We start from the raw sequence: 25,657 nt of genomic DNA, 5'->3' as shown, positions 1-25,657 counted from the left end.
TGACTTGGTTCTGACCTGGAGAAGGGGTCCCTAGGGTTGAGTCTTCATGAGATTCAAAAGGGAAGGGCTGGGGTACAGTGCCAGGCATGTGAACTGGGTAATTTCACCATGGAAAATGGTTGCTCAGTCCACCCCAGGAGGGGCTGGACTGAAAAGGGTTGAGATGCAACTTGTACAATAAAATTTTGCCATCTCCCTTTTCACAAGTATGGGACAGGGACAGAAAGGAGCAAGAGATCCCCTTGCCCTTCTAATCAATATATTTGCTTGGGTATAAGGTAAACTTCAGGACATCCAAAGTGGGTGTGAAGTACTGGAGGGCTTATCACAAGCTCTTCCCCCACCCACCTCAGCAAATACAAGCTCTGTCCTTCTGTAACACTCGGGCCCTAGGGCCAAGCAGCTCATGCTAGCTATGGCCACAGCTTGACATCACGCAACCCCTCAGGAGCCTTTCTCAGGCCTGGAGTGGGTGTGGGGTGGTGGTGCTAGGTGCTCTCCATGGCCCTGCCACCTCTGGGATCCAATGAATCCTCGCTGGTGGCAGACAGATGACAGTCAGTGGCTCTGGCTCCACCCACCAGACCAGAAGCTCTAATGTTCACAAATTCTTGGAGGCAGAGCTAGGAGGGCCTTTTGTGATCATCTGGTCAAACCCCTTGGTTTTCTAAGTGAAGAACTGAGGCCCAGAGATGGAAAGGATCTTGCCCAAGGTCACACAGTAAGTGAGCAGCAAAGGTCAGACAAAAACAGATACCTTTTAACACTTTCTGCCTCATTGTCTGCCTGCCCTGTTGCCCTGGAAATGCCCCATGTCCCAATTACACCAACACTAGCCAATGGGTACTGGGTACCCATGACACTGGGAACTACTGGGGGGGATCATCAACTCCCCAAGGAAACAAAGGAGTCCCCCGCTTCCTTTTAGGTGAGGGCATCCTGATGGACCCTGCCACCTTCTGGGGAAGGATCCTCTTTGACTGTGGGCACAGTGACCACAGGTGCTCTCTCCTAGCCTGCAAGGGCAGCCCAGCCCGGCCCTGGAGAACTGCAAGGGCAGGAGGACACCGGTGGCCCTCACTTCCCACACCAGTGATCACCTCAGGGATCACTGATCACTCTTAGGTTTACAAAGGAAGGGAGCTGGGCAGACTCTCATCTTCCCACCCCGCCCCATCTCTCAGAGTCACCCTTCAGGAAACCTCCTCAGGACCTTGGTGCTTTCTGAAGACCCCTCCCTTCTCTCTCTCTTTCTCTGTGCATATTTGTAGATAGGACACACACACAAGATACAAGGCAGTTAGGATATTACATCCTGACGATACTGAAATAGACTTGGGCTACTTCACACAACTTGCCTTAGACTAGGTAACTGCTGGTAAGAAAGTCAGTCCAGCTACTTTGCTCCATTCCTGGGGTCCACAAACCTTCACCAATGTCACTGTCAGTCACAGAGGGACATGGGGGGGATGGGGGAGGAAGGGGAGAGGTGTTTGGTGGGTCCAAACTGCGAAAAGAACTGCATGGAGAACCTATCCACTGGTCTGCCCCTCCCAGCCAGAGGTTGGCCTTCGATTCAGTCATGTTTTAGCTGCCAGAACTGTGTTAATCACCTGGGACGGTGGACATCCTCTCACGTGTCTTGAGCCCCCATCCCCACCCCTCCAAGCCCTCGTGCCCCATCTTCCCCCTTCAGCTCCCCATCCCAAGTCAAATTCCAAGACCAGAGCCATGTTGGCTTTTCTGGGGGTCAACAGGAAAAGAGGGGGGGTTGGAGAGGTGACTGCAGCGAGAGTGGTGAGGGTGGTGCACGTGGCCCTGTCGGCATGGTGACGGGGCCAATCCTGAGGCCAGAGGTTCACCACCGTGACCTGAAAGACCACTGGGGCCCCCGGTAGAAGCTGGAAGAACAAAGGGGAGGGGGAACCAGGGCAGGAAGAAGACAAACAAGCATCCTAGTGCATGAGAGTGGACCTGGAGCTGCCCGGAGGGAGAGCCGGCCCCAGTCTATCTGTCGTTGAGCTGTGGAGAGCCGGTACCATCCTCCTCTTCCTCTTTGTCATCCTTCATGCCTTTCAGTCTCTGGCGAGCAAAGTCCTCAAACACAATGTCATCATCGCTGGTGGGAAAGACAAGGAAAACGGGTGGGTTTGCAGGGCAGGGAGAGTAGGCTTATCCAGGGGTTGGAGAGCCTGCACAGCCAGGTGGGACCCAGAGGCTGGCCTCTGGGACTGGCCTCAGATAGAAAGGCCTGCCAGGCTGGCACATCTGGATGCCCATCAATGACAGTGGGACCAGCCAGTTGTGGAAATACCAGAGGGAGGCAAGAGTTTGCCTAAGGGCTGGAAATTGACCTGGTTCTTGAGGAGTTGGGATCAAGGGACACATAAAATTGGGACGGGGGGGTCAGTGTGGCTGGGTTAGGGCCAGAGGAGGAAGTTATTCCCACAAAGAGGCCAGGCCACCAGTAGTTTCACAGCATATTCTGAATCACCCAAGAACAGGCCCAAGAAACCCCATTCAACCACCCAAAGAAAGCGTTCCTGTTTTCTGCACAGGAAACAGTGGGCTTGGCTTGGAAGAGAAAACCCCTTTTCTCCAGGGAAGTGTCAGCTCACATTCTACCCTGAGGGATCTTGGATAAGACAGGGTCTATGGGGGGCAGGGAGGGGGGTAGGCCAATCTAAAGAGGGGGGCAGAGAAAATGTGGGTGGGAAAAGAGGGTGCCTGAGGGGGTTTCAGGGCTAAGGGCTGCTTCTAAGAACAGTAAGTTCCCTTCTACTATAAAACATGTCCACATAGGCCCACCCAAGTCTCCAGCCCCACAGAATTCAGCCAGCTGCATGGGGTGTCCTCATAGGGTGACTTAAAACCCCATATCCCAAATATCTCCTGGGGGACAAAGGAAGCGTAGATTTGGAGCTGGAGCGAGAAAGCTGCTTGGCCCTAGAGGTATTTCGTGATGTTCGCCCAGGTCCTCCCCCTCTGGCCACTGTCCGGTGACACGACAGCCTTCGACCACAGGGGAATCCACATTGGTCCTCAGGAGTCAGAAGCAACAAGATCCCCAGAAACTTCCCCACCCTACGGCCTGATTCCACTGGTTGGTTGAAGGCCAGGCAAGAGAGCCCCAGCCCAGGGCCACAAACCAGCCCTGTGACAGCCGAGCAGGTGCTGTGGATGGACGAACGGAATGACGGACTGACGGACGTGCAAGGATGAGGGAGGAAGACAGACCCCACCAAGGCAGGAGGAAGAGGAACAGGCACCGAGGGTCCTTCAAGTCACATGCAGGCAAGCGGGTTGCTGAAGAGGCGAGCAGAGGTGGCTCTCAGCAGACAGGTTAGACCAGCTGCTCCTCAGGGGGTTAATTAGCATAAATGCAAATAACCAGGTAGCCCCACCCACCTCCCAAGGCCCGCCCCCGGCCCCCCCACCATAGGTCTGCAGGCAGGGTTCGGCTTACGTGGTGTCAAGTTCTATGAGATTGGTATCTACTGGAGCCTCGTTCTCTGGAACTAAACACAGGACAGACGAGCGCCCATGGGTTATTGGTGAGTGGACAAGCGGGCAGGTGGGCACAGGTCCCCACCCCAGGACAACTAAGCTAAGATGGGGAGGGAAAGGAGGAAGGCGAGTGGAGAAGGAGGGCGCTGGTCCCTGGTCTTGCAAACACCTCAAATAACCTTAAATGCAGGGAGGAGGGTCCAGCGAGGGCCAGGGAGGCCCACAGCAGGCCCAGGGGAACAGAAAAATCTCTGGACTCTGCTCCTTTTGGCATGTCTCCAACACGACTTAGATTCATCTGTTGCATGCATGACTGTCACTAACTCTAATACAACCATTTATTCACATTTTCACATCTCTGAACTTGGGGTATGTTTACAATCAATGGCATTTCAAAGTTTAATTGTGGGAACACTTTTCTTTCTTTGTGGTACATACTACAGTGTTTCTTTCAACTGAAACAGTCTTAGGTTTAATCTGGTATCACTTGGAAAAATTATGGGGATGGTGTGTCCAGGGATCATCTTATCCATGCAGCCCCTTCCGCTATGCCTGGATGCCAGACACGCGGTCCAAGCATGGCCCGTGCCGCTCCCACCACCACCCCCAGCCCAGAGAGAACAGAGCCAGACCTCTCTGTCTCCTGAGGAGTCAGATGCAAATAGGAGTGTGGGCCTCACAAAAGATCCTGTGAGCTGGGGAAGAGGCGTGACCCTGGGCTGAAGGCTGACCCAGAGGTAGGTGGGGTGATAGGGAAACCCCATCCCAGTGACCCACAGATTCTGCTCACCTTCCCGATGCGGGGGTTCCTCTTTGGGCTTGGGGTGCATTAGGGTGAAGGGCAGCTCCACAGCCACGTCACTGAAAGAGACCCAGACCAGTTGAGCCTTGAATCCAGTCCCAGGCTGTGAGTCTCAGTGCCCTGTCACTGTGAGGACTCGGGAGGGTTTTACGGTAGCTCTGGGCCAAGAGGCAGGAAATCTGGCCCCAAAGACCCAGTTCCACCACTCTCTGAGCATCAGTCTATCTGGGAGATGAACTGGCAGATTTCTTCTCCTGGCTCCAAAAAACATGGAAACTTCCCCTTTCCTGAGAAGGATCCCTGGATTCCCACGAGCTGGGAGGAGGCACAGGGGTGGGAAAAGGATTACCCAGGGCAGTGAGTGTGCATCTTGCTCACTGAGTGGCTCTAGAGGTGCCCTGAGTACCTGCTGGCCTCAAATGGCCACAGCCAGCCCAGCCTCCCCTGACACTGCCCTTCCCAACTTCCTGGTTGGAACTCCTCCCACCCTCACTCTGTCTTATCTCCCAACATCTCCAGGGGGCTCCTGTGAAAGTGCTCAGGTGGCCCTAGCCCCCTGCAATCTAGAGGATGCCCTGCTGAGGTCGGCTTAATCAAATTCAAGCTAGATGGGACCCAGGCCCCAGCACTGTCTACATTGTGCACAGAGCCTTGAAGCCATGTGGGGATGGAAGGATGGGAGCGGTGCTGCTACTGGCTAACGCTTCTGACTGGGCCTTCTCTCCCCTTAGCCCTGATGGATAGAATAATAACAAGAGCAGACACTCACATGGTACTGACTCTGTGCCAAGGAGGAGTCTACTTTTTTTTTTTTTTTTTCGGCCTTGCTGCTCAGCTTGCAGGATCTTAGTTCCTTGACCAGGGATCGAACCTGTGCTCCCTGCAGTGGAAGCGTAGAGTCCTAACCACTAGACCGCCAGGGCATTCCGCCAAGGAGTAGTCTAGAGTCACTCATTTAACCTTCACAACAACCCAATGTACAGGCTGGGAAATTGAGACCAAGGAGAAAACGCAGCTTATCCAAGGCCGTACAGCTATTAAAAGAAAGTGACAGGGCTTCTCTGGTGGCACAGTGGTTAAGAATCCACCTGCCAATGCAGGGGACACAGTTCAAGCCCTGGTCTGGGAAGATCCCACATGCCGTGGAGCAACTAAGCCCGTGCGCCACAACTACTGAGCCCGAGTGCCACAACTACTGAAGCCCGCGCGCCTAGAGCCCGTGCTCTGCAACAAGAGAAGCCACCCAATGAGAAGCCCACGCACCGCAATGAAGAGTGGCCCCCGCTCGCCGCAACTAGAGAAAAGCCCGCGCGCGGCAACGAAGACCCAATGCAGCCAAAAATTTATTTAATTAATTAATTAATTAATTTTTTATTTTTTAAAGAAAGTTACAGACTGAGGATTCTGACTCCCTAATTCACACCCTTAACCCTGTGTGATAACATCTCAGAATTGAGAAGGTGATTCCACCCACCCTCTTTCTCCACTCCAGACAAAAGCAGCCCAGAGAGCTCCTCCACTCCACTTAGGTGGTATCACCCTACAAGGCCCTGTCAACTGTGAGCGTCTACATCTTACTGACACATCATCTTACTGACTTTGCTGCCAGGGGCCGGTTGAGAGGAGAATGGGGCAGGGGACGGAGGGGTCAGGGGTAAAAACTACGCAACCAGAAAGGGCTGTTCTGCCAGCCCCACCACTCACTGAGGAACACTTCACATCTTTAAGTCTCACTGAGCTTATCTGGAAAACAGGGCTAACTATACCCTTCTAGAGCCACTTCCAGGAGGTGATGTAGGTAAAAGGTTTGGTTAAACCGTGAAGCTTGTGCCTGCCAGAATTATTACTTCCCCTCAATAGGAACATGGGGGTTTCATAATGCTATTGAAACAATTTGGCTTTTTTTTTTTTGCTTTTTGTTTCCAAAGGGGATTGCTTCTCCAGGTTCACTTGGAAAAGTGAGCTATCAAAATGGAAGCTGGTAGAAGACTAAGACTGCCAACCTTCACTAAAGCCATCCAGAATACAGATGGAAGAGTCTGGACCTTAACCTTCCACCAGGCTATGAGCAATCAAGGGCAGGGGGTGTATCTGATTCCTCTCTGGGACCTCAGTCCCCCTCACAAGGCTGGGCTCAAGTATGGGTTCAGGAAATTCTTACTGAATTACATTGAATTGAATTTCACCTCTCCAAATGGACTAAGTTTTCTTGGGATGAGCAATAGTGGCATCTTGTGACAGGAGGAAGCAGAAGCACTGGGTTTGGGGCACAGGTATTTTTGGAATGCACGTGGATCCAGTTGGCCCCAAGAAGCCTTGTCTACAAAGGCAGATCTCAGGACCTCTCCTTAAGAACACTCAGCCAGGGCTTCCCTGGTGGCGCAGTGGTTGAGAATCCGCCTGCCGATGCAGGGGACACGGGTTCGTGACCCGGTCCGGGAAGATCCCATATGCCGCGGAGCGGCTGGGCCCGTGAGCCGTGGCCGCTGGGCCTGCGCGTCCGGAGCCTGCGCTCCGCAACGGGAGAGGCCACAACAGTGAGAGGCCCTTGTACCGCCAAAAAAAAAAAAGAACACTCAGCCAGCAGTTAGTTCTCATTAGTGTAGAAGTTTGAAAGCCACAAAGCCTGCATTTCTCTAAAATATCCTGTAAAACAGAATGATTGGGGGCCACTCCCCAGATAAATGGAGCCAACTTTGCTGTCTGCAAAGGTCCTTGTCACTTGGGTAGGATGGAAGAGCAGGGCGAGGTTTGAAAGGAGGAACTGCACCTCCCCAGTCCCTCTGGAGAGGGTCCTAGTCCCGGCACAGGCCTGAGCCTGGCAATCAAAAGTGACTGCTAAGATTCCTTCCAACCCAGTGCCCGTGATTCTGGACAATCAGGACAATGGTCTCTGGGCCCTTCAGGAAGGGTTGAGTTGATCAGGTCGAAGGAAGGGACTTTACCTGGATGCAAGATCTCCCAACAGGCTGGGTGGGTCAGAGGAGGCGGGAGAAGTGGTCAGGAGAGAGTTCAGAGAGGAAGAAAACAGAAAGCATGTTCATTTACCACCTCTGTTCCCCTTTGGGGTAGATTAGATCCTGGGACACACTCTACCCACCCCAGTTGTAACTGTTCGTTCAGGGACATACAGCGATGTGAGCCCTGCGTGGGGAACTGAAACCCAGGCCCGGCTAAGCCAAACTCCCTTCGAGGGGAGCCCCAGGGTCATTATCTGTAAAGGAGACATAAAAGTTAACCCCTGTGCTGCCTGCCCTGGGGAGGCTGGGACTATCCAATGGCAGGAGGAAGCACTTTAGGATTCCCCAAGGGTTCCTCAAGAAGGAGCCTGAGGCAGACTGTGGGTCCTGCAAGAGTCACAGGACACGGGATTTGAGATTTGTGATTCTGAGATGTCCTATAATATATGGTCCGTATTACACACTGTCACCTGCACAAGGCATTATTCTAAGAATAAAGGAGACTCGATGTCTAATGCTATTAGCTTTCCAATCTTTTCATAGAAATTTATGAATTAAAAAAAATCCCTCTGACAAATTAGAAATCCTAATTCTAGGTTTATAACAACATGTAGGCCCAACATATGGAGAAAAGTGGGAGCTCTTTCTGAGCTTCCACCAGACTATGCTCCAGGTAAGAGAATACGTTTGGTCTACTGCCATGACCCCAGCACCCAGCCCGTGACCTGAGATTAAGGGAGGAGATTTCAGGAAATGTGTGGGGAATTGTCTGGGCCTCTGTTTCCCCATCTGCAAAATGGGAGAATCGGAGCATCCCCAATCCGACTCTGGAATTCTGAGCTCCTTAAGCCATTTCCCCAGCAGATCAGCCTGGGTATGAGTCGGGGTGTGTGCTGTGCCCTGAGATGTGATGATGGACACGACACCCCTTGTAGATCCCACAGCACAGACTCTGAGGAAGCTTCCCCCCACCTCCCACGTCCCCAGACTAGCAATGGGGAAGAGGAGGAGGAGGAAAAAGAGGAAGAAGAGGAGAAGGGGGGGAGGAGAGAAAGAGGGGAGGGGCCAGAGAGGGGCCAAAGGCCTCTGAAGTAGAAGAGGGAAAGGGGTGGAGGAGGAGAAAGAGAAGGAGCAGGATTCAGCTAAAAGGTCCAGCAAACAGGCAGAATGGGGCAGCAGGTGTGGCCATCAGGGACCTCCCTGCTGCACTTCGGGGTCTGGGTCTGGGCTGGGCTGGAGCACTTACCCGCCCCGAGATACCACCAGCTTCACCTTCACTTTGTAGGAAACAATGATGCCCAGGATCTCCCGGTTGGCTCCTTCCCTCAACCTGCGAGGCGACACAGGGAAGTCGGTTCACAGGGCTTGCTGGTGGGCAAGACCTGGCAGGGTGGGGTGTGGTGTGGGCAGCGGCCATCGGTCCCTTTCCTGGCCACTCAGCCGCCAGGTACAGGCAGAGCCCAGTGTGTGAGAAAGGTGAGGCCTGCTCTCAGGGAGAGGGAACTCAGAGCCCTGGCTTCCGAGTCTGGCTTTGCGGCCCTGGGAACCCCTCCTCCCTCCATGGGCCTGAGTCCCAGCAGTGCTGTGCGGAGTGGCTCTTCCTGCTCTCAGGTGGATTCCCTTTCTCTCACTCCTGGGCCAGAGAGGAGAGGGCAGTTGACAGGGGAGAGGAGGGGAGTGGGTACCAGGGAAGACCCTGCAGGAGGCGATGCTTTAATTAGGTCTTGAAAGCAGGTAGGATTTGAGCCAGGGAAGAAGACAGCAAACACTCCGAGGGGAGGTGGTAGCATACGAAGGGGCAGGTGAGACAGCGTTTGGGCTGGAGTGGCGGGCAGCGGTGCTGCAGAGGTGGGTCAAACCCCCAGGAAGGGCCAGACATCAGCAGGCAGGGAAAGACGGGTCCCCACACCCCCAGGTCTCCACTAGAGAAGGGTGGCCTCAGGGAGTCAGTGGTGACCATGGGACAGGAGTGACCCTATGTTATGACCCTGGGATCTCTGCCCTCCGGGGACACCCCCACGTGTGGTTTAGCCCAGCTCACCACCCTCAACTCTCCAGACTCCCCAGGCCTGTCATGATTCATCCTCTCCTGCTAGGACCCTTCCAGAAGCCACTCCCTTCCTTCCTTCCTTCCTTCCTTCCTTCCTTCCTTCCTTCCTTTCCTCCAGCCTTGCTCTGCCTCAGGGTCACACTCCAACAGAAGACATGACATCAGAAGCTCCTGCCTCTTGCACGAAGCCTTTCCAGGATGCCCTCCCCTAGGCAAGCCAGCAGAGCCCAGCACTGACTACGAGAGGCTGGTCGAGTGGTCCATCTTGCTCTCTGGGGCACCCCTGTATAGGGGTGGGATTGGGGGACAGCTTCCCTGGCAGTTCAAGCTCATTGAGGACAGGGCCTGGACAACGCTTGGGGAGAGGGTAGCCTGAGCCCACGCTGGCACTGGTGGGACCAAGGTGGGTGTGGACCCATTTGGGAGAAGGGTAGGGGAGCCGGGGGAGGGGGGACATCCAAGAGCCTGGGACTAGGGAGGGTAGGTCCTCACAGGGTGCTGGAGGCCAGGTTCGTGTCCTCATGCTTGAGCTTCCCGTCCAGGGCGAGGCCCCGCTTCTCTCGGTTGTTGGCCAGGAAGGGGGTCAGCGTGTAGACCTTGCAGAATGTCGAGCTGGGCGCCACTGTGTCACTGGGAAGAAGGGGGACAGATGTGGAGATGCCCCCCAGAGCCAACCCCAGCCCAGCCAGGTCACAGAGCCCGGCCCTGCTCCAAGTCCCCCTCCCCCATGAAGGGGCCACATGGGCCAGGCCCAGCTCTGGCAGGGAGACCACTGCCACCCAAAAGGGGCACATCTCTGCTCCACATGCAAACAGCAAGGACTCTGGGGTGATCCAACAACTTCATTCTCGGTTTGTAAGCAGCTGCAAGGTTTTAAAAATTCAATGTACTGCTTGGCCCTGTGTTGTTGGGCTAGGATAAGTTTTTAGTGGAGACAGCGTGGACTTTTTCTTTCCCTAACATATCATTATGAAAGGATTTCAAACATACAGGAAAACTGAAAGAGTTGTGCAGTGAACACCCATATACCCACCCGCTAGGTCCTACAATGAAGACCTTATTTGCTTTCTCTCCTCTCCATCCATCATGTGTAAGGTGTTTGGCGTATTCAGTTTTGACCTGCTTTTGCTCCATCTGCCATCCCCCTTCTCAACAATGAGCGAGCTGGGGCGCAGCAAGCCTCGCAGTCAGAAGAGCCCCCAGCTCTGCCGCTGGCCAGCCCTGTAAGGCTGAGCACGTCACATCTCTCTGGCCCCATTTCCTTCCCTACGTACCGGGGTCAGCAGCAACCCCAACTCAGAGGGCTTTGTGCAATCTAGGTTTCCAGTACAGTGTAATGATTCTCTTCCCTCCATAAACCCAGTCCTCTTAGATTCACTAGCTCTTATTTTGTCATTCCAGTTTTAGTGGGTCTTTTCCCTGACTGTAGCATGCATTTCCTTATAGCTAAACCAAGTGGATGGTTCCTAAAAGGCTGTTCAGGGTCATTTACACCGAGCGGCAAGGAAATCTGAGGCCAGGCCCTCTGCCAGGTGGAGAAGAGCCACCTGGACCTGTGACCAGACCTAGGGCTTCTCTTTTCCCCACTGGATCCCACACGTCCAAAGCTGGCCTTGTGCTCACTTACTCAGCCTCTTCCATGGCCACGGGGCACTTGTACTGCGCTGTGTTGAAAAGGCAGATGTCTGCATACTGGCGCACTGGGGAGGAAGAGGGAAACAAGGTGGGGTGAGCCAGGGGTCCCAGGCTCCCCAAGCTGGGGATGTTCAGCCCCAGGCAACAGCCAGTCCACCAGAAGCTTCTGCAGGAGACGGACCCATCCTCTACATGGCAGCTCAAACATGCCCACTCCTTCCATAAACAAAAATCTCCCCCTGAAGGACAGCCCTGGCCAGAACCCAGGGAACCTAGGAGAAGAGGGGGCTTCAATAGTAAACTCATTACCCCGCCAATAAGCAGCCTGTGTTACCAGCCTCAAAAGCCTTACCCTTTGGCTTAGCAGGCCTTGGGCTTCTCTGTGGGCCAGTAGTTATTTACAAGGCTGTTAGTGAGGGGAGAGCCTTCAGCTACCCCAACACCTGGAAGGAGCCCCCTTGCCGCCCCCTGGGCCGGCCCTCTGCCCGAGTACCCGAGATCTTGATCTTCTTCACTGTCTTGTTGGTGTTGTTGGTGACGTGGACGTTGACACTGATGGGTTCTCCGTGGTAGTAGATCTGGGAGGTGTAAGAAGGGAGAGGGATGGATGGGAAGACTCCAAAGCTTTAGGTGACGGGGAGGGAGAAGAGGCCCCACACACATCTCCTGGGGTTCCCCAGGCCTTGGCCACTCTGACATTGGCCCCAAGTTCATCAGCCACTTCCCACTGATGCCACTGGGCATGTTAAACTTAAGTCCTTTGTGGGACCTTGAAAGATAATTAAGTTAGAAGGTGATACTCCTGTGTTCCACTCCGGGGTTGGTCACCAGAAGTAACGATAACAGTAATAATAACGGTAATGAGGGTGAGAGCGGTGTGACCTTGAACAAGTTATCTAAGCCTCAGTTTCCCCCTCTGTACAATGGAGGGACTGGAGTAGGTGATATATCAAGTCCCTGTTGGCTCTGGCTGCCTGGAATTTAGACCCAGGAGGGTCTGGAAGAAGCAGGAGAAAGGTGGGGAAGGGCTGATGCACTCACTGAGGGAACCTGCTCTGAATCCTCATTGAAGAGCCTCAACTTGCATCTTGGCCCAAGCACTTGCCTTCAGCTGCCCCCCAGGAGGGAGAGGAGGTGCTCACACTTCAAAGGGGGACAGGGGTGCAGGGAGATGGCCAGGACCCAGGACCCTTCAGGAGGTATGCTGACTTCTGAAGTCAGTCGCACCCTTCGAGCTCATGCCCCACCTCTGCCACGCCTTTAGTCCCCAAGAGGCTTCTCCAAATCCTCCAATGGAGGTCTCAGATTCCCTGAGCCCTGCGATCCTTGGGCTGGAGGCAGAAGCTCCCAGCCGAGGAGGCCCGGAGGGTATGAGAGAGCTGGGATCTGAGGCTCCAGCCCTGGGGGAGCCGCCCCCACCCCCTGCCAAGCCCGAGCCTCCTACCTCCTTATCCAGGGAGGCCTCCAGATGCAAAGGCTTATCCGACATGAGGAACTGCCTGGTGGTCTCGGCTGTGGGCTGGGGGCCGGGCCTCTCCGGGGCGTATTGCACCTTCCGGATGACCAGGCGCACAGAATTCCTAGTGGAGATGGATAGGGCAAAAGATGACCAGAGTCACCTGCCTCCATCCTCTTTCCTTGCGACCCTCACATCCTTCTCTTGCTCAAGAGACTGCCATGGTTCCCATGACCTTGGACTCCAGTCCAAACTGCAGAGTTTGGCATACGGCCTTGTCACCATCTGGTCACGCTCCAACCTCCTCCATCCTGTCCCCAGCCTCCTCCACTTCCTCACTAACATTCTTGATGGTCTATTTAGTCCTATTTCTGAAGCTCTGCTTATACTGGGTCCCAGCCTATAACACTCTCTTCCAGCTTCTGCCCTCATTTGCTTCCTTCCTCAAGGCCCAACCAAACACCTGCTCTACCAGGAAACTCCCTAGATCCGCCCACTCTGATCTTGTCCTGGTCTGAACGCCCACCACATCGGAGGCCGAACCATCCCATGGCAGCACTTTATGTGGATCTGTGTGTTGGTAGCCAGCGGGATGCTAAGAAAGGGACTATTGTTTCACTTCCTGCATCCCTTATGTCACCTAATAGTGTGAGCTCTTTAAGGACAGAAGTTTTTGTCTAAATTGTTCACTACTGTATTCTCAGTATTTATGACAGTGCCTGCTGCCATATAATAAATACCTGCTAAGTATCTATTAAAGAAAAATATACACAGGGGACAAGGGCCCCATGAAGAAACGGGGCTCAGAGAGGTGATGGAGTTCAGTGAGGAGGTGTGGATTCAGTCAGGGGGAGTAAAGAGGATAAAGACTCAGTGAGAGGATGGAGGCCCAGAGATGGGATGGGGCTCAACGCAGGTGATGGGCTCAGGGAGGAAACAAGGACACGAAGATTTGGTGAGGGGATGGGGACTCAGTCAGGCAGTCTCCTGACTGTCAGGTGTGCTAGGTATCCTGGCATCCCTCTTAGATAAGCCACCTCCATTCCTTGAGCTGGATAGCCAGGGTTAAAGTCCTAGCTCTCCCCATACTAACTATATGACCTTGAGTAAATTAACCTCCGTGCCTCAGTCTCCTCATCTGTAAAATGGTGACAACAGCAGGACCCACTTCTTAGGGTTGCTGTGAGGACTGAATTAGTTCATACATGTCCGTCACTTTGAACTGTGTCTGGTGCCTAATAAGCTCTTGATAAGTGATAGTTGCTATATCATTATTAGTAACTCCGGCGTGGACTTAAAATGTCCCATTGGTGATAGGTTGAGAGTGCTGGCTCTCAATGCTGCCTCCTCTTCCCTGCTCTGGTTAGGCCACCTACCACAACCTACAACCCCCTTCCTTTCTCCTGATCTCAGCGCTTAAGAAGAAAAGGCAGACAGAGAAGCAAGGGAGAATGATCCCATCTCCCCACACACATAAGCTGCCAGGCTGGAGTTGGAGACGTGCAATGCATCCTGCGACCACCAGGTGGCAAACTCAGACCGCTCCCTAAGAGGCTGCAGGAAGGAGGGTGGAGGAAGGAGGGTGGAAGGAGGGTGCATCAGAGCTGGGGGCTGAGGCCAGCCTCGCCAGGAGCCAGAGCAGAGCCCGACCCCAGGAGGGGCAGGTGTGAGCGCGGGGCTGGGCAGCTCACCCCAGAAGTCAGGGCCAGCTATTTCTGGCTGCTAGCTTGGGCTCTCTGTCTGCCCAGGGCTGTGTCTCTCCAGGAAAAGGCTTTCCCTCTCTGACGTACGGCTGACCTCCTCCCTCTGCCCTGGGAGGGTTCACGTTCTCCCCTTCCCTGCCTTGTTTAGAAGCCTCCATTTACACCCCCTTAACCCGCCGCCACAACCTCCTGCTGATGGCCTCCCAGGAGAACTGGGAGATGGGGGTCCAAGCTGGCGGGAAACATCTTGCTCACTGTTTAAAACAATCTGATTTTCATTTTTCGTTTTTTTTTTTTCCAAAACAAAATTAAAGGACACGCCGTCTGGAGAGGAAGAGATTAGAGACAAGGAGATAAGGGAAGTGGGTACAGTGGTGCAAAGGAAAAAGCGCTGAGGCCTGAGCCAAGACAACTGAGCCACCTCCCTCAGGAAGCCCTCACAACCTGCCAGCCTTCCCGAGTGCCCTCTGCAGAGCTCCCAAGGCTGGAACATGAGGCCCCTCCTCGCACACTTCCAGGCATTGTGACTTCTGTCTTCTTCGGACTTTGCCCATCCTGTCTCCCTCCCTCCGCCAGCAGGCAGCCCACGCCCAGGCAGGCGGAAGCTGCGCCCTTCTCACCGCTTGTGGATCTTCTCCTCCAGGCTCTCGGCGCAGAAGGCTTTCACTTCATAGTCCACACCGCAGGCCTGTGGGGAAGGGTCACTGACCGCAGAGCCTTGGAGAGGACCGGCTCCCGTGAGCACAGCCTGCCCACCCTCTCATTTAACGAGGCCGCTGCATGGGAGCACCACGTTCCCACGGCCTGACCCCCCTCGTCTGATTCGGAGCCCTGCGCTCAGCCAGCCGCGGGGCTGCCTCCCCCATCCGATCTTCCCGCAGAGCTGCTCCCTGACCGGGCTCCTTTCCAGACTCCTGCCTGTCTGGGGGGGGCGGGCTGTCCTCATCACTCAGCGAGGCAGCCGCCCAGAAACAACAACAGGCACCTCAGCAGCCCTGTTTAGAGAGCTCCCCACGACCTCCGGTGCACAGACCCTGCACTGGGCGCGTCCCTGCAGCGTCTCACTCCACCCTCTCGATCACACGACGAGGCACATCCTACCACCTCCATTTTGCAGATGAGGAAACGGGCTCAGAGATCTGAAGCCTGGGCCACTCATGGTGTCACGCCTCTCTGAGCCTCAGTTTCCCCACCTGTGAAACAGTGATGACTGCACCTCCACACAGGGTTGTGAGGCCAGCTGGTTTTCCAGAGAACATTCTGCAGACAACACCGAGGCCAGCAAGAGTGACCCTGGGCACATAACTGAGTGACACCATATCTGCTGCCCTGTCTGAAAAGACTGCTTATCTGAGGTGGGATCAGCCTGGCCTACAGGCAAGGAGGCTTCTACAGGGAGAGGGTTCCAGCACCCTCCCAGAGAAAAAGCCAGGGAACTGGAGACACAGTGTCCTGGACCCAGAGAGATGCTCCCTTGGGGGTGACCCACCTTCCCTGTGTCTTCAGGCCCCGGCTGCAACGTCACAGAACACGGGAGGTTCGGAGGGATCTGTTAAGAGGACGGACAGACCTGTCACATTCACCGCTGACCTCTCTGTGTCTCCCACCCCAGGCACCCATACACACATTCATCAGACCAGGGGACCCTGAGGACAGGCCATGTCCCTCCCATCAGACTAGGGAATTCAGGGGACAGACCATGTTTCCCCCATCAGACCATGCCAAGCCACGCCCCATGTTAGACCAGAGGCCCCTTCAGTAAAGCCAAGGATTTCAGTGTTTTTCTTTATCTAAGGGTTTAACCCAGCACAGTCCCCACAGAACAAGAGCTGAAAAGGTCTTTCCATGATGTCTACTGTGGTAGGCAGAATAATCGCCCCCCTGAGATGTCCACAGCCTAATCTCCAAAACCTGTGATAATGTTACCTTAAATGGCAAAAGGAAATTTACAGTGTGATTCAGTTAAGGATCCTGAGATGGGGAGATTACCCTGGATTATCCAGATGGGCCTTATCACAGGGTCCTTAACAGTGAAAGCAGGAAGCAGAAAAGACAGCGTCAAGAGTGATGGGATTCGAGAAAGATTGGACCAGCCATTGCTGGCTTTGAAGATGGAGGAGGGGTAGGCTAGGGACCAAAGAGTGTGAGTGGTTTCCAGAAGCAGGAAAAGGCAAGGAAACAGTTTCCCTCCTAGAGCCTCCAGAAAGAATGCAGCCCTGCTGGCACTTGATTTTAGCCCCGTGAGACCTGATTTTGATTTCTGACCTCCAGAAGTGTAAGATAACACATTCATGTTTTAATTAGCAGGTTTAATTACTACCAGGTTTGCAATGATTCGTTATAGCAGCCACAAGAAGCTAATACATCTATAACAGAGAGGATGGCTCTGTATCCTCTCCCCTTCTCTGACCCTCACAGAAAGCCAGGGGATTTCACTGAATCACAGAGTCAGAGTCTGAGAAACAGTTAATTTGAAAATCCAGGATCTTGGGGTCTTGGAGTAGAAAGATGGCTGAGCAGGGAAATCCACTACTTGCCATCCTCGTTTGTGAGCTGGGTTGAAGCAGGGCTAGTGGGCAGCTGGTCTGAGGGAGGAGACAGCCTTGTGGTGACCCAGGGGCCAGAAAGGGCTCCTTCTTTCTCTGCAGCAGCCCCCTCGACCCCCCTTTCTCCCACCAATGACCCGGACTCAGGAGGGTCTGGGGAGTAGCGCAGAGGTAAGAGTGATGCCCCTGGCAGTGGCCAGAGACACTTACCAGGCAACATAAGTGCCAATGCCCTGATCCCAGCGTACACTGGGAAACTGGGTGGCATGGAGCTGCTGCCCCATCTGCCCCCATATGCCTTCCCAGAGGGCTTGCTAAAGGTGATGCTTCTGGAATGGGGCCCCAGGGGCTGGCAGTTCCTGACCTCAAAGGTGAAAGGGTAGGCGTGCTCGCCCAGCTTCTTGATGAGGCGCTCCTGCAGCCGAGTCAGGGGCTTCTTGTCCTCAGGGGCTGGCGGGAAGGACTGCACGTTGGCCACAAACAGGTCCTTGCGAAAGGTCAGGCCCAGGACATCCAGGTCCTCCCGGCCGTAGCGGAAGGCGCAGGTCAGTGTCACATAGACTGTGGGAGCAGGGGGCACTAAGGAGGGGCCTGGGAGGGCAGCAAACACGCCCCCCAGAGCGTGAGCCGCAGCCCTGGGACTGGCCCCACTGGAGGCGCAGGTCTGTCCCAGAGCTCCTGCGGGGAGGGCTGCGCTGCCCTTGGGATGGGGTGTCAGGTGCCTGGCCCCTGGGAGGAAGTGGGGCTGACTGCTGGATCGGTTCTGTTCTTCTCCACCCCCACTGCAGCCCAGGGCGTGTGTGGAGAGGGTCTGACAGGGTTGATAGGGACTGGGAAGGAGCACAGTGGGAAAGAGTAGTGGGAGGGGAAACAAGTGCTGGGTGGTGTCCGGAAGGCTCAGAGTCTTGTCCCACTCACCCCCTGCCTCCTGTCCTCCTGCTGACCTTAGACAATCCCTTGACCTCCCCAGGAATCAATCTTCTCTTCTGTACAATGAGACCCTAACTCCTGCTCTGTTTGCATCCCCAGCCTTGCAACAGTCAGGATGGACTGATGTAAAAGGGCTCAGGGCATTAAAAGGTTCTCCCAAAATGGGCATGGGCAGGGCAGCCCCAGGCCGGGGGAGGCCAAGGCACCTGCTCTGACGTTGACTGGAGCTGTCGAGGCAAGTACCAGCGGGGAGGGGCAGGGACAAGCTTGTTGCCTCTCTTATTGCTGACGTTCTGCCTGCGAGTCAGGAAGGCCCTCGGCGGGAGGTCATGGAGGAAAAGGAGGCCCCTTGACAGGCTGGGGGTAAGGGCCACAGCTCACCTCTCCTCTCCTTGAGATACTCAGGATCCACCAGGACCACACCATCTGGAGGAAGGACAGAGGGTGAGTAGACTTGACCACTCCAACTTCTGAGCCCCAAACACCAAGTTAAATTTAAACTCAACCATTTGTCTGTCCAAAAGCATCATGAGCAAAATGGGGAGATCCCGGAGGCGTAGGAGAAAGGAGGGCCGGGCCTGACCTTAAACGTCCTGTCTGTGAGGTCAGGGGTCTCGGACTTGCCCCTGAGTTTGCAGGGTAACCAGGGGTATAGTTAAACATCAGGAAGACATAATCAGCTCAACGTTGTGAGGGAAAAAGATTTTCTCACTGTGGGTCATTTGAGCAACTCTGGATGATGCACCAGCACTCTCTGGGATCTGCAGGGCCCAGCACAGGGCCTGGCATGAAGCAGGTGCTCTATGAACACTTGTCAAACAGTTCTCAGGGTGCCTGTGTGTGTTAGGGGAGCCAGATCCCTCCTGCCCCTCTCCCCAGTCCCCGTGACCCCACTGCCATCCTTAAAGGCCAAGGGGTGTGACCAGCCCTGGCCTCAGACAGCCCATAGGAAACTTTGCCTTGGAGCAGGCCACAGGCGAACACGGGGATGTTCGCTCCCTGCCTCCAAGTTCAGGGAGGAGATGGAAATGGCAGAGGGGGCAGTGAGCTTCAGACGACACCAGACAGGGCTGGGGAGAAGCAGTGGGGTGGGGTCGTAGTGCTCCAGGCCAGGAAGGGAGGGGCCTGCAGTAGAGCTGGACTCTGCAGCCCACAGCCTGCTCAGGGACCCCAGGGACTCCCCAGGTCTCCTTCCCTAACGTCGCAAAGGCCTTCCTCTCAGCGAGCTGAAATCTGCCACTCTGCTCCCACCTGGGCTCTGGAACCACAAGTCACTCCTGCCCTCTTGGCCCCAGCAAAGCCCGCAGGGATGTGTTGACAGGACACGTTCTCTGTGAATTTTTCCCCAAGCAACACATCCTACTTTCTTCACCTGGACTTGGCCTCATGCAGTTTCCAGGGCCCATCCTCCCAAACTGTCACCTTCTTTGGCCTCACTCGGGTTTGTTCATGTCCCTCTTTAATCATTTAACCTCTCTGGGCCTCACTGTCCACATTTGTAAAATAGGGGTCATCCTGGGCCTCCCTCCCTCAAACAGTTGTGGGAAGAGGCAATGAGACGGAGGTTCTTTAAGGAGAGCTTTGGTTCTTAGAATCCTAACTGGGGGTGATTCTGCCCCACAAGGGGATATTCGCAAGGTCTAACAACATTTTTGATTGTCGTACTGGGATGGGGGGACTGCTGGTGTCTAAAGGGTAGAGGCCAGGAATGCTGCTAAGCATCCTTCAACAGAGAGGATGGCCCCCGCCAGCAAAGAATTATCCAATCCAAAATGTCAAGAGTGCTGAGGTTGAGAAACCCTGAACAAGAAAAAGTCCTTGGAAGGTGCCTTCAGCCACAGCCCAACCTCCGGTAAGAACCCCATGTCAGCGAGGACAGCCTCCATTTCACAAGCCCCTAGGTTTTCCTTCCACCTCCCACCCTCTGCCATCAGGAGGGAGCAGAACAAAGGTTCTGCGAAGCCAGACTGCCGCGGTTTGAATCCAGGCTCCTCGATCTACTAGCTCTGTGACCTGGAGGAAGTCACTTAACCTCCCCGTGCCTTGCTCTCCTCGGTAAAGCAGGGATGATAATAACAGTAGTTACCCTCAGTGTTGGGTACATAATAAGGTTCACGATAAGTGGTGGCTGTTGTCATCCTCCTCCTCCTCCTCCTCATCAGGACACCTGCCCTGCTTCTTACCTCAATCCTTCCCACAATTTCCTCTCACAGGTCCCTCAGCTGAAGAGGAAAGTAGCTGCTTGGTAAGCTTTTGCTGACTGAACGCACGTCCTGTTCTTGGTACCAGGCCGCTCTGGAGACCTGAAGGCTATTCCTGGGCAGCTTCAACACGCTCTTCTCTGGAAGGAGCCAGGCCAGCCCTGCCTCCCCCGTCCCCTCCCTCTCTGGTCTCCAGGGACTCACCCACGGGGTCCACGAGGTCGATGTGGTCCACAAAGTCCCGCTTTCCCAGATAGACGGTGAGCTGGGGAGGAGAGGCATAGAGGGTGTTAGCAGCTGTGGGCCCCCGCCCTGGAGGAAACCCTGGGAGCTGCCCCTGAAACCCCTGGACCCAACCCTAGCCCTCATCAAAATCCTAACTGGACTTGGACCTGAGCCCCAGTCCTAATATTAGCAAGCCCTTGTATAATTTTTAAAGCACCCATTCATCCCAAAACCCTGTGAAGAAGTCGTTATTGTTCCCATTTTGCAGATGAGGACACTGAGGCCTGCAGGGATCTTCATGCCAAGCACCACTGAGGGTGGAGTGGCAGCAGCAAAGAAGTCTGCTGAGAGGGGGTGCTGGGTGCATCTCTGCAAGGACGGGGGGACCCAGAGCAGGGCCAGCAGCGCCAAGAGGGTGCTCTGAACACTGAGCTCTGTGCCCTTCACTGCTCCCGGCCTCTGTGCAGCCTGCAGAGATCCACTCGAAGGAGGACTTGTTTTCTGAGGCAGTGAGTGCCCCACTCGGTAACCAGTCTTCAGGGAAGAACCCCAGGCTAGAATCCAGAGTGTCATCCTGGATGCTTCCTATTCCTCCCCAATCCCTAAATCCTGACGAGTCTCCCCTCCATCAGATTTCTCCATCCTCACAGCTACCCTTGGCTGGACCACACACCAGCCCCTCGATGGTCTGCTGCCTGGAGCCTCCCATACTTCGGACCTTTCTCCCCTCCTTAGCCACACTGGTCACCCTAAAATGCAAATCTAACCATGGTAGTCTGGTCTGAAAACCCTCTAATGGTTCCTCAGTGCCCGAGGTAAAATGACAAATGAGTTTCATTCCAAATGCCAACTCTGATTGATTCGTAGGGGCTGCCTGGGGCCCTGGGTTGAGAAGAATCCAAGATGGAATATGGGCACAGCAGGAAAGGGTGGACAGTGATTGGTGATGTCTGCTGTGGGCTCAGAAGGGAGACGTGGGTGCACACGTGTTGCTATCTGCCAGCCCAGGCCAGGAGTCCAAGCTCCTAAGCCCGGCCACCTCCCCCTCTCAGCTCCCGCTCCCTCTTGGCACCCAGATCCCCTACAACTTGTGTTCATGCCTTGCATGCCCTTTTCCACCCTGCCTTGCCTGGGAATGCATCTTTCCTCATGGAAGCCATCACTGACCACCCAGGCTGGGTCTGCAGCTATACTTGTCGCTTTATATTGAAATTACCAGTTTCTGTGTCTACCTCCCGCATCTGGCTGTGAGGGGCACGGGCTGTGCCTTATTTATCTCAGTACACCCTACCCCGATTCCCACTGGCTCAGCCTATACCTGACATGGAATGATGTCAGTAATATGTGCTGAACTGAGAGGAAAGCAGGTTGGAGCCTGGGGCCGTATTAAGAAAGGGAACAGGGCAGGCACTGGGGGCTGCCCCGGATAACAGGGTTTAGCAGAGAGTCTCCAGGGGCCGCACGTGCCGGCGGACTCCCCTCCCCTGAGGCCCTTGGGACTTGCTCTAATGATTGCACTCACAGTGCAGCCTCTCCGTGATAGGCCGTGCCTCCCCACACCAGGGCAGGGGCCCCCTAAAGTCCAGGAGAGTTGCACTGCCCCCCTGAGACAGCAAGTTTGCTGACAGGGCCCCTCTCCTTGTAGTCGAGGGCTCCTAAGGACAGGGCTGTGTCTCTTCCTCAGACAGAGCGTGCAGGTCCTTCGCGGCAGTAAAGATGCTGGAAGAGAGGATGAGAGTTTGAGGACAGAGAGGAGCCGGGGTGCGGCTGCTACAGACTCACCTTTCCATTGGGGCTCGCCTTCTTGAACACCCTGGGGAGAGAAAGAGCGGGAAGGCCAGGTTAGCATATCCCGCCCAGGGGTAGGTTCCTGCAGGCCATCCCTCAGCAGGACCAGAACAAGGGGCCTGGAGTGACTTGCAGGCACCATCCAAGCGCTGGGAGCCGGAACAGATCTCACTGTCTTCCACTGCCATCCCCACCCGAGACGCCATGCTTGCCTTTATAGGTCCCCTGGGCTCCCTTGACAGCCCCCTCGGTCTGTTCCTCACCCAGCAGGCGGAAGGAGTCTTCCAAGATAGGTCAGACCTTGCCACTCATTAGCTCAAAGTCCTCCCAGCTCACGCAGAGGCACGGCCTTGTGTGTGTGGTTTGCCCTCCCCCTTTACCTCCCAGCTTCACCTCCCCCTACTCTCCTCCATCCTCCAGCCACAAGCCTGCTTGCCTTTCCTCCAACACACCAGGGTGGTCCCTGCCTCAACAATCCCTTCCCTGGGACGTTCTCCCCGCACAGATACGCTTGCCCAGCCCCGTGCTTTATACGATGAAGCTTCACCCTGTGCCTACCCAGTGTTCCCAATCCTCTCACTGTACTTTCCCTTTTTCCACAGCACTCACCACTTCTAACCCACTACATAACTGACTCTCGGATTACATTTATGCCTGTCTACTCTGCTAATGTCATCTCCACGAGGGCAGGGATCTTTGTCTCTCTCGTCCACTGATGCGTCCCAAGCACCTAGAATGGCACATCCAGTAGGTGTTTAATAAATCTGTGTTAATGAATGGTAAGCAGCCAGCACTTAATAAATATTAGTTGAGAGGGTGAATGAATGAATTAGTGAAGGAAGCAACTGAGGCCAGGAAGGGCGGGGATGTGCCCATGGCCACACAGCAGAGCCCAGATGTGGGGTCGGGCAGAGGCATGGTCCCTGACTCCAGTACTCTGCCTTCCAGAGCACACCCTGGTCCCCAGCAGCTCCTCCTGCTGTCTCCCTGCAGCTGGTCTGGGAGCCTAAGGCCCCTCACCTATCCCCCATCATCCAGCCCCAGAACTGCTCAGAGCAATGTTGGGAGGGAGAGAAGAAAGGTAGAGACGGAGACCCAGAGGCAGAGAAGGTATTGGAGGAGGGAGGGGAGGGAGGGAGGGAAAGGAGGGGGATGCTGGCTCTGGAGATGTGACAATAAAGGATGGAATGAGAGATGATAAAACAAACAAACAAGAGAGGGAGAGAGAGACAGTCACAAACAGAGAGAGATGGAGCAGACACAGAGCCAACAGAGCAGACCTGCATGCGCTGAGAGCGATGCAGGCAGGAGGTCCAGCAGGCATCCAGGGCAAGGCGGGGTGAGGCCCACAGTGTCCCAGCGACAGCAGGTCCTCCCAGAAGGGGAGTGGGGTGGTGGCTCTGTGCTGCCTCCGTAGCCCCGCGCCCATCACTCCCACCCCTTACTTTTGGGGCCCAAGGGACCGCTGATGGGTCTGAGCTTGGCTGGCAAATAAGAGCCTAGCACATCCCTCCCCCACCTCCCCTAGGAGTTCTGGGTTTTTCTCCTCCTCATAAATATTTATCAGTGTTTGGAGTGTGAAGATGCCACCGTCAGCTGGGGTATAATAATTGCTAAAGTGAGAAAAAAATACAGATCACACAGTTTGATCTAGCAGCTCCCAAGCTAAGGCCGGACCTGCAGAGGAGACCAGAGAAGTGACAGGCCACAGAGATCCCAGCTGCTTCCAGAAGCCTCAGTCCACCCCTCAGGAGCCCTGGGTCTGATGGAAAGGAGAGGCCACAAATGCCTGAGGCCATCCCAGTGACCCCCCCCCGAGAGGGACTAGCGTTACCCTGGCCACAGGAAGCTGGTGCAGGGGGCCAGCTGGGAGTAGTGATAGTCAGAGAGAGAAGGAGGGAGGGAAGGAGGGAAGAAGCAACTGACATTTTTAAAAAGTAGGAACTAGCATTTGTTGAGTGCCCAATTAATTATTTCTCATAACAGCACTGTGAAATGAGCACTATAACCCTCATTTTACAGACAATGAACTTGAGGTTCAAAGAGATGTAGTAATTTTCTCAGAAACATACAGCAAGCAAGGGGCTAATAAGTCAGGATTCAGACCCAGTTCTGTCCGTCTGCCTCCAGAGGCTGGTTATTATCTGTCCAACCCTGCTGCTTTCCTAAAGCAGGTGTTTTTATCAACATCAGGAATAACAGAAAAGAGGGGAAATGAGGACAGGTGTTGGGGGAAGAAATGAAAGGGTGAGGAAGGAGCGAGAAGGAGAGTAAGCGTGACAAGGGGCAGGAAGCACGGCCAGCCCAGCAGTGGGACATGGCCCGCTGCTAACTCAACCAGCCGCCGGGCCACCTCCTCAGGAAGCTGGACGCTGATGGCTTCCTCAGACAACAACAACAGCTGCCGGCGCCCTCCAGGCTTGTACGCCCTCAGCATGTCTCAGTATTTTTCCCAGAACACTGTTGTTGATCCTTCCACAATCCCATTTCAGAGATGAGAAAACTGAGGCTCCAAGAGGTGAATTATGGCTGCCTGTCTCCAGAGCCCATGTCCTTTCCACTCCGTCCCACAGCCAAACGGTCCCTGAAACAACTCCACTGGCTTCCTGACCACAATGCTGTCAGAAAAAAGGCCCCTGTAGGGGTGCTTCCAGTTCACCGGGACCCCCACCTGGCGCAGGACCTCAGAGATGGCTTCTGCCTGTCCACTTTGAAGAACAAGCACAAACACACAAAACTGAGGTAAAAGCCAAACTTCCAGACTGTGGGATGGCTGGGTTTAGTTCATCCCCAAGTCCCATTTGTACCCCATAAGCCTGATCCTCAGAGCTAAAGCTGGGTCCCATGCAAGAAATACCAGTGGTGTTCTAGCTGATTAAGACTCTCTGGAGATAAGGAACAGAAACCCACCTAGCAGAGCTCAAGAAAAGGAGAGGGTATGATAAGGAGGCAAAAATCTCACGGGAAGGATATGCAGGCAGGACGCACGGGGGCTGGAGCCAGGAACGGGGAAGCCATCAGCCTCTCAGGCGGCTGCTCTCTCTCTCCACCTCTCTCCCTGGGATTGCATGTTCTCCCGGAGGCACTGCTCTCTGTGCGGCTGCTACATTGTCTCTGTGGACCAACTCTCTGCTTACTCAGGGCTTTTCTGCCCCTCCATCATTTTGGCTTGCATGTGGCTCTCACTCCGACCCTATTTCTATTCTGCCTCTGCTCAGCTTCCCACGGTTAACTGGCTGAATGGCCCAATTCCAAATCCCCAGGAAAGGAATTTCATTGGTCAGTTTTGGTCAGGTGTCCGGTGCCTGGGCCAATCAGTTAGGCTTAGGGTGTGTCACGTGGTCCATCAGGCATGGGCAGAGGAGGGTCTGTAGAGCAGTGTTTTTCAACCCAGGGGTCACAACCCATTAGTTGACAAGGAAATCAACTTACAGAGTTGCCAGCAGCACTTTGTTGTTGTTGTTTTTTAATGCAATAGAATAAAAGATACAAGCATCAGGTGCAGATGGCAAAGGTATAGTAGATACTACTATATTTACCAATATTCTATTGCCCTCTAAGGCTGGGGATATGGGTGGATCAAATTTCTCCAGTCCTATGAAGTTAGTCGTGCCCAGGCAGCTTGCTCTGGCCAAGGAAACATGAGTAGATGTGCCATATGTCACTTCCGGGCAGAAGCATTTAAGGGCTGGTGCATGATTCCCCATGCTGTTTATATTAGTCTTCTATGGAGGCTATAACAAAGGGTCGCAAACTTAGTGGCTTAAAACAACATAAATGTATTATCTGGCAGTTCTGTAGTTCAGAAGTTCCAAATGTACCTCACTAGGTTAAAATCAAGATGTTAGCAGGGC

General features: G+C 54.5%; 1 protein-coding gene and 1 long non-coding RNA gene across 2 annotated transcripts; one reads left to right on the top strand and one right to left on the bottom strand.

The window, feature by feature from the left end:
- Positions 1-1,508: 1,508 nt before the first annotated feature.
- On the bottom strand, positions 1,509-24,821 carry ARRB1 (arrestin beta 1). The gene is made up of 15 exons (XM_024131770.3): positions 24,766-24,821; positions 21,798-21,828; positions 19,995-20,055; positions 17,971-18,015; positions 17,024-17,220; positions 15,603-15,662; positions 14,734-14,801; positions 12,399-12,534; positions 11,448-11,532; positions 10,947-11,019; positions 9,812-9,949; positions 8,516-8,599; positions 4,298-4,368; positions 3,467-3,518; positions 1,509-2,119 (listed from the first exon to the last, which is right to left on the bottom strand). The coding sequence occupies exons 1-15, from the start codon at positions 24,819-24,821 to the stop codon at positions 2,008-2,010; spliced, it is 1,269 nt and encodes a 422-aa protein (XP_023987538.1). The 3' UTR covers positions 1,509-2,007.
- On the top strand, positions 19,335-22,505 carry LOC112066992 (uncharacterized). Its single transcript, XR_008619635.1, has 5 exons — positions 19,335-19,441; positions 19,803-20,050; positions 20,284-20,524; positions 21,700-21,856; positions 22,406-22,505. It is a non-coding gene; the product is annotated as an uncharacterized lncRNA (long non-coding RNA).
- Positions 24,822-25,657: the final 836 nt, after the last annotated feature.

This window comes from Physeter macrocephalus, chromosome 16 (assembly GCF_002837175.3).
Source record: "Physeter macrocephalus isolate SW-GA chromosome 16, ASM283717v5, whole genome shotgun sequence".
Classification (NCBI taxonomy): Eukaryota; Metazoa; Chordata; class Mammalia; order Artiodactyla; family Physeteridae; genus Physeter; species Physeter macrocephalus.
Note: the sequence above shows the minus strand (reverse complement) of the source record. Positions and strands in the feature narration are given on the sequence as shown.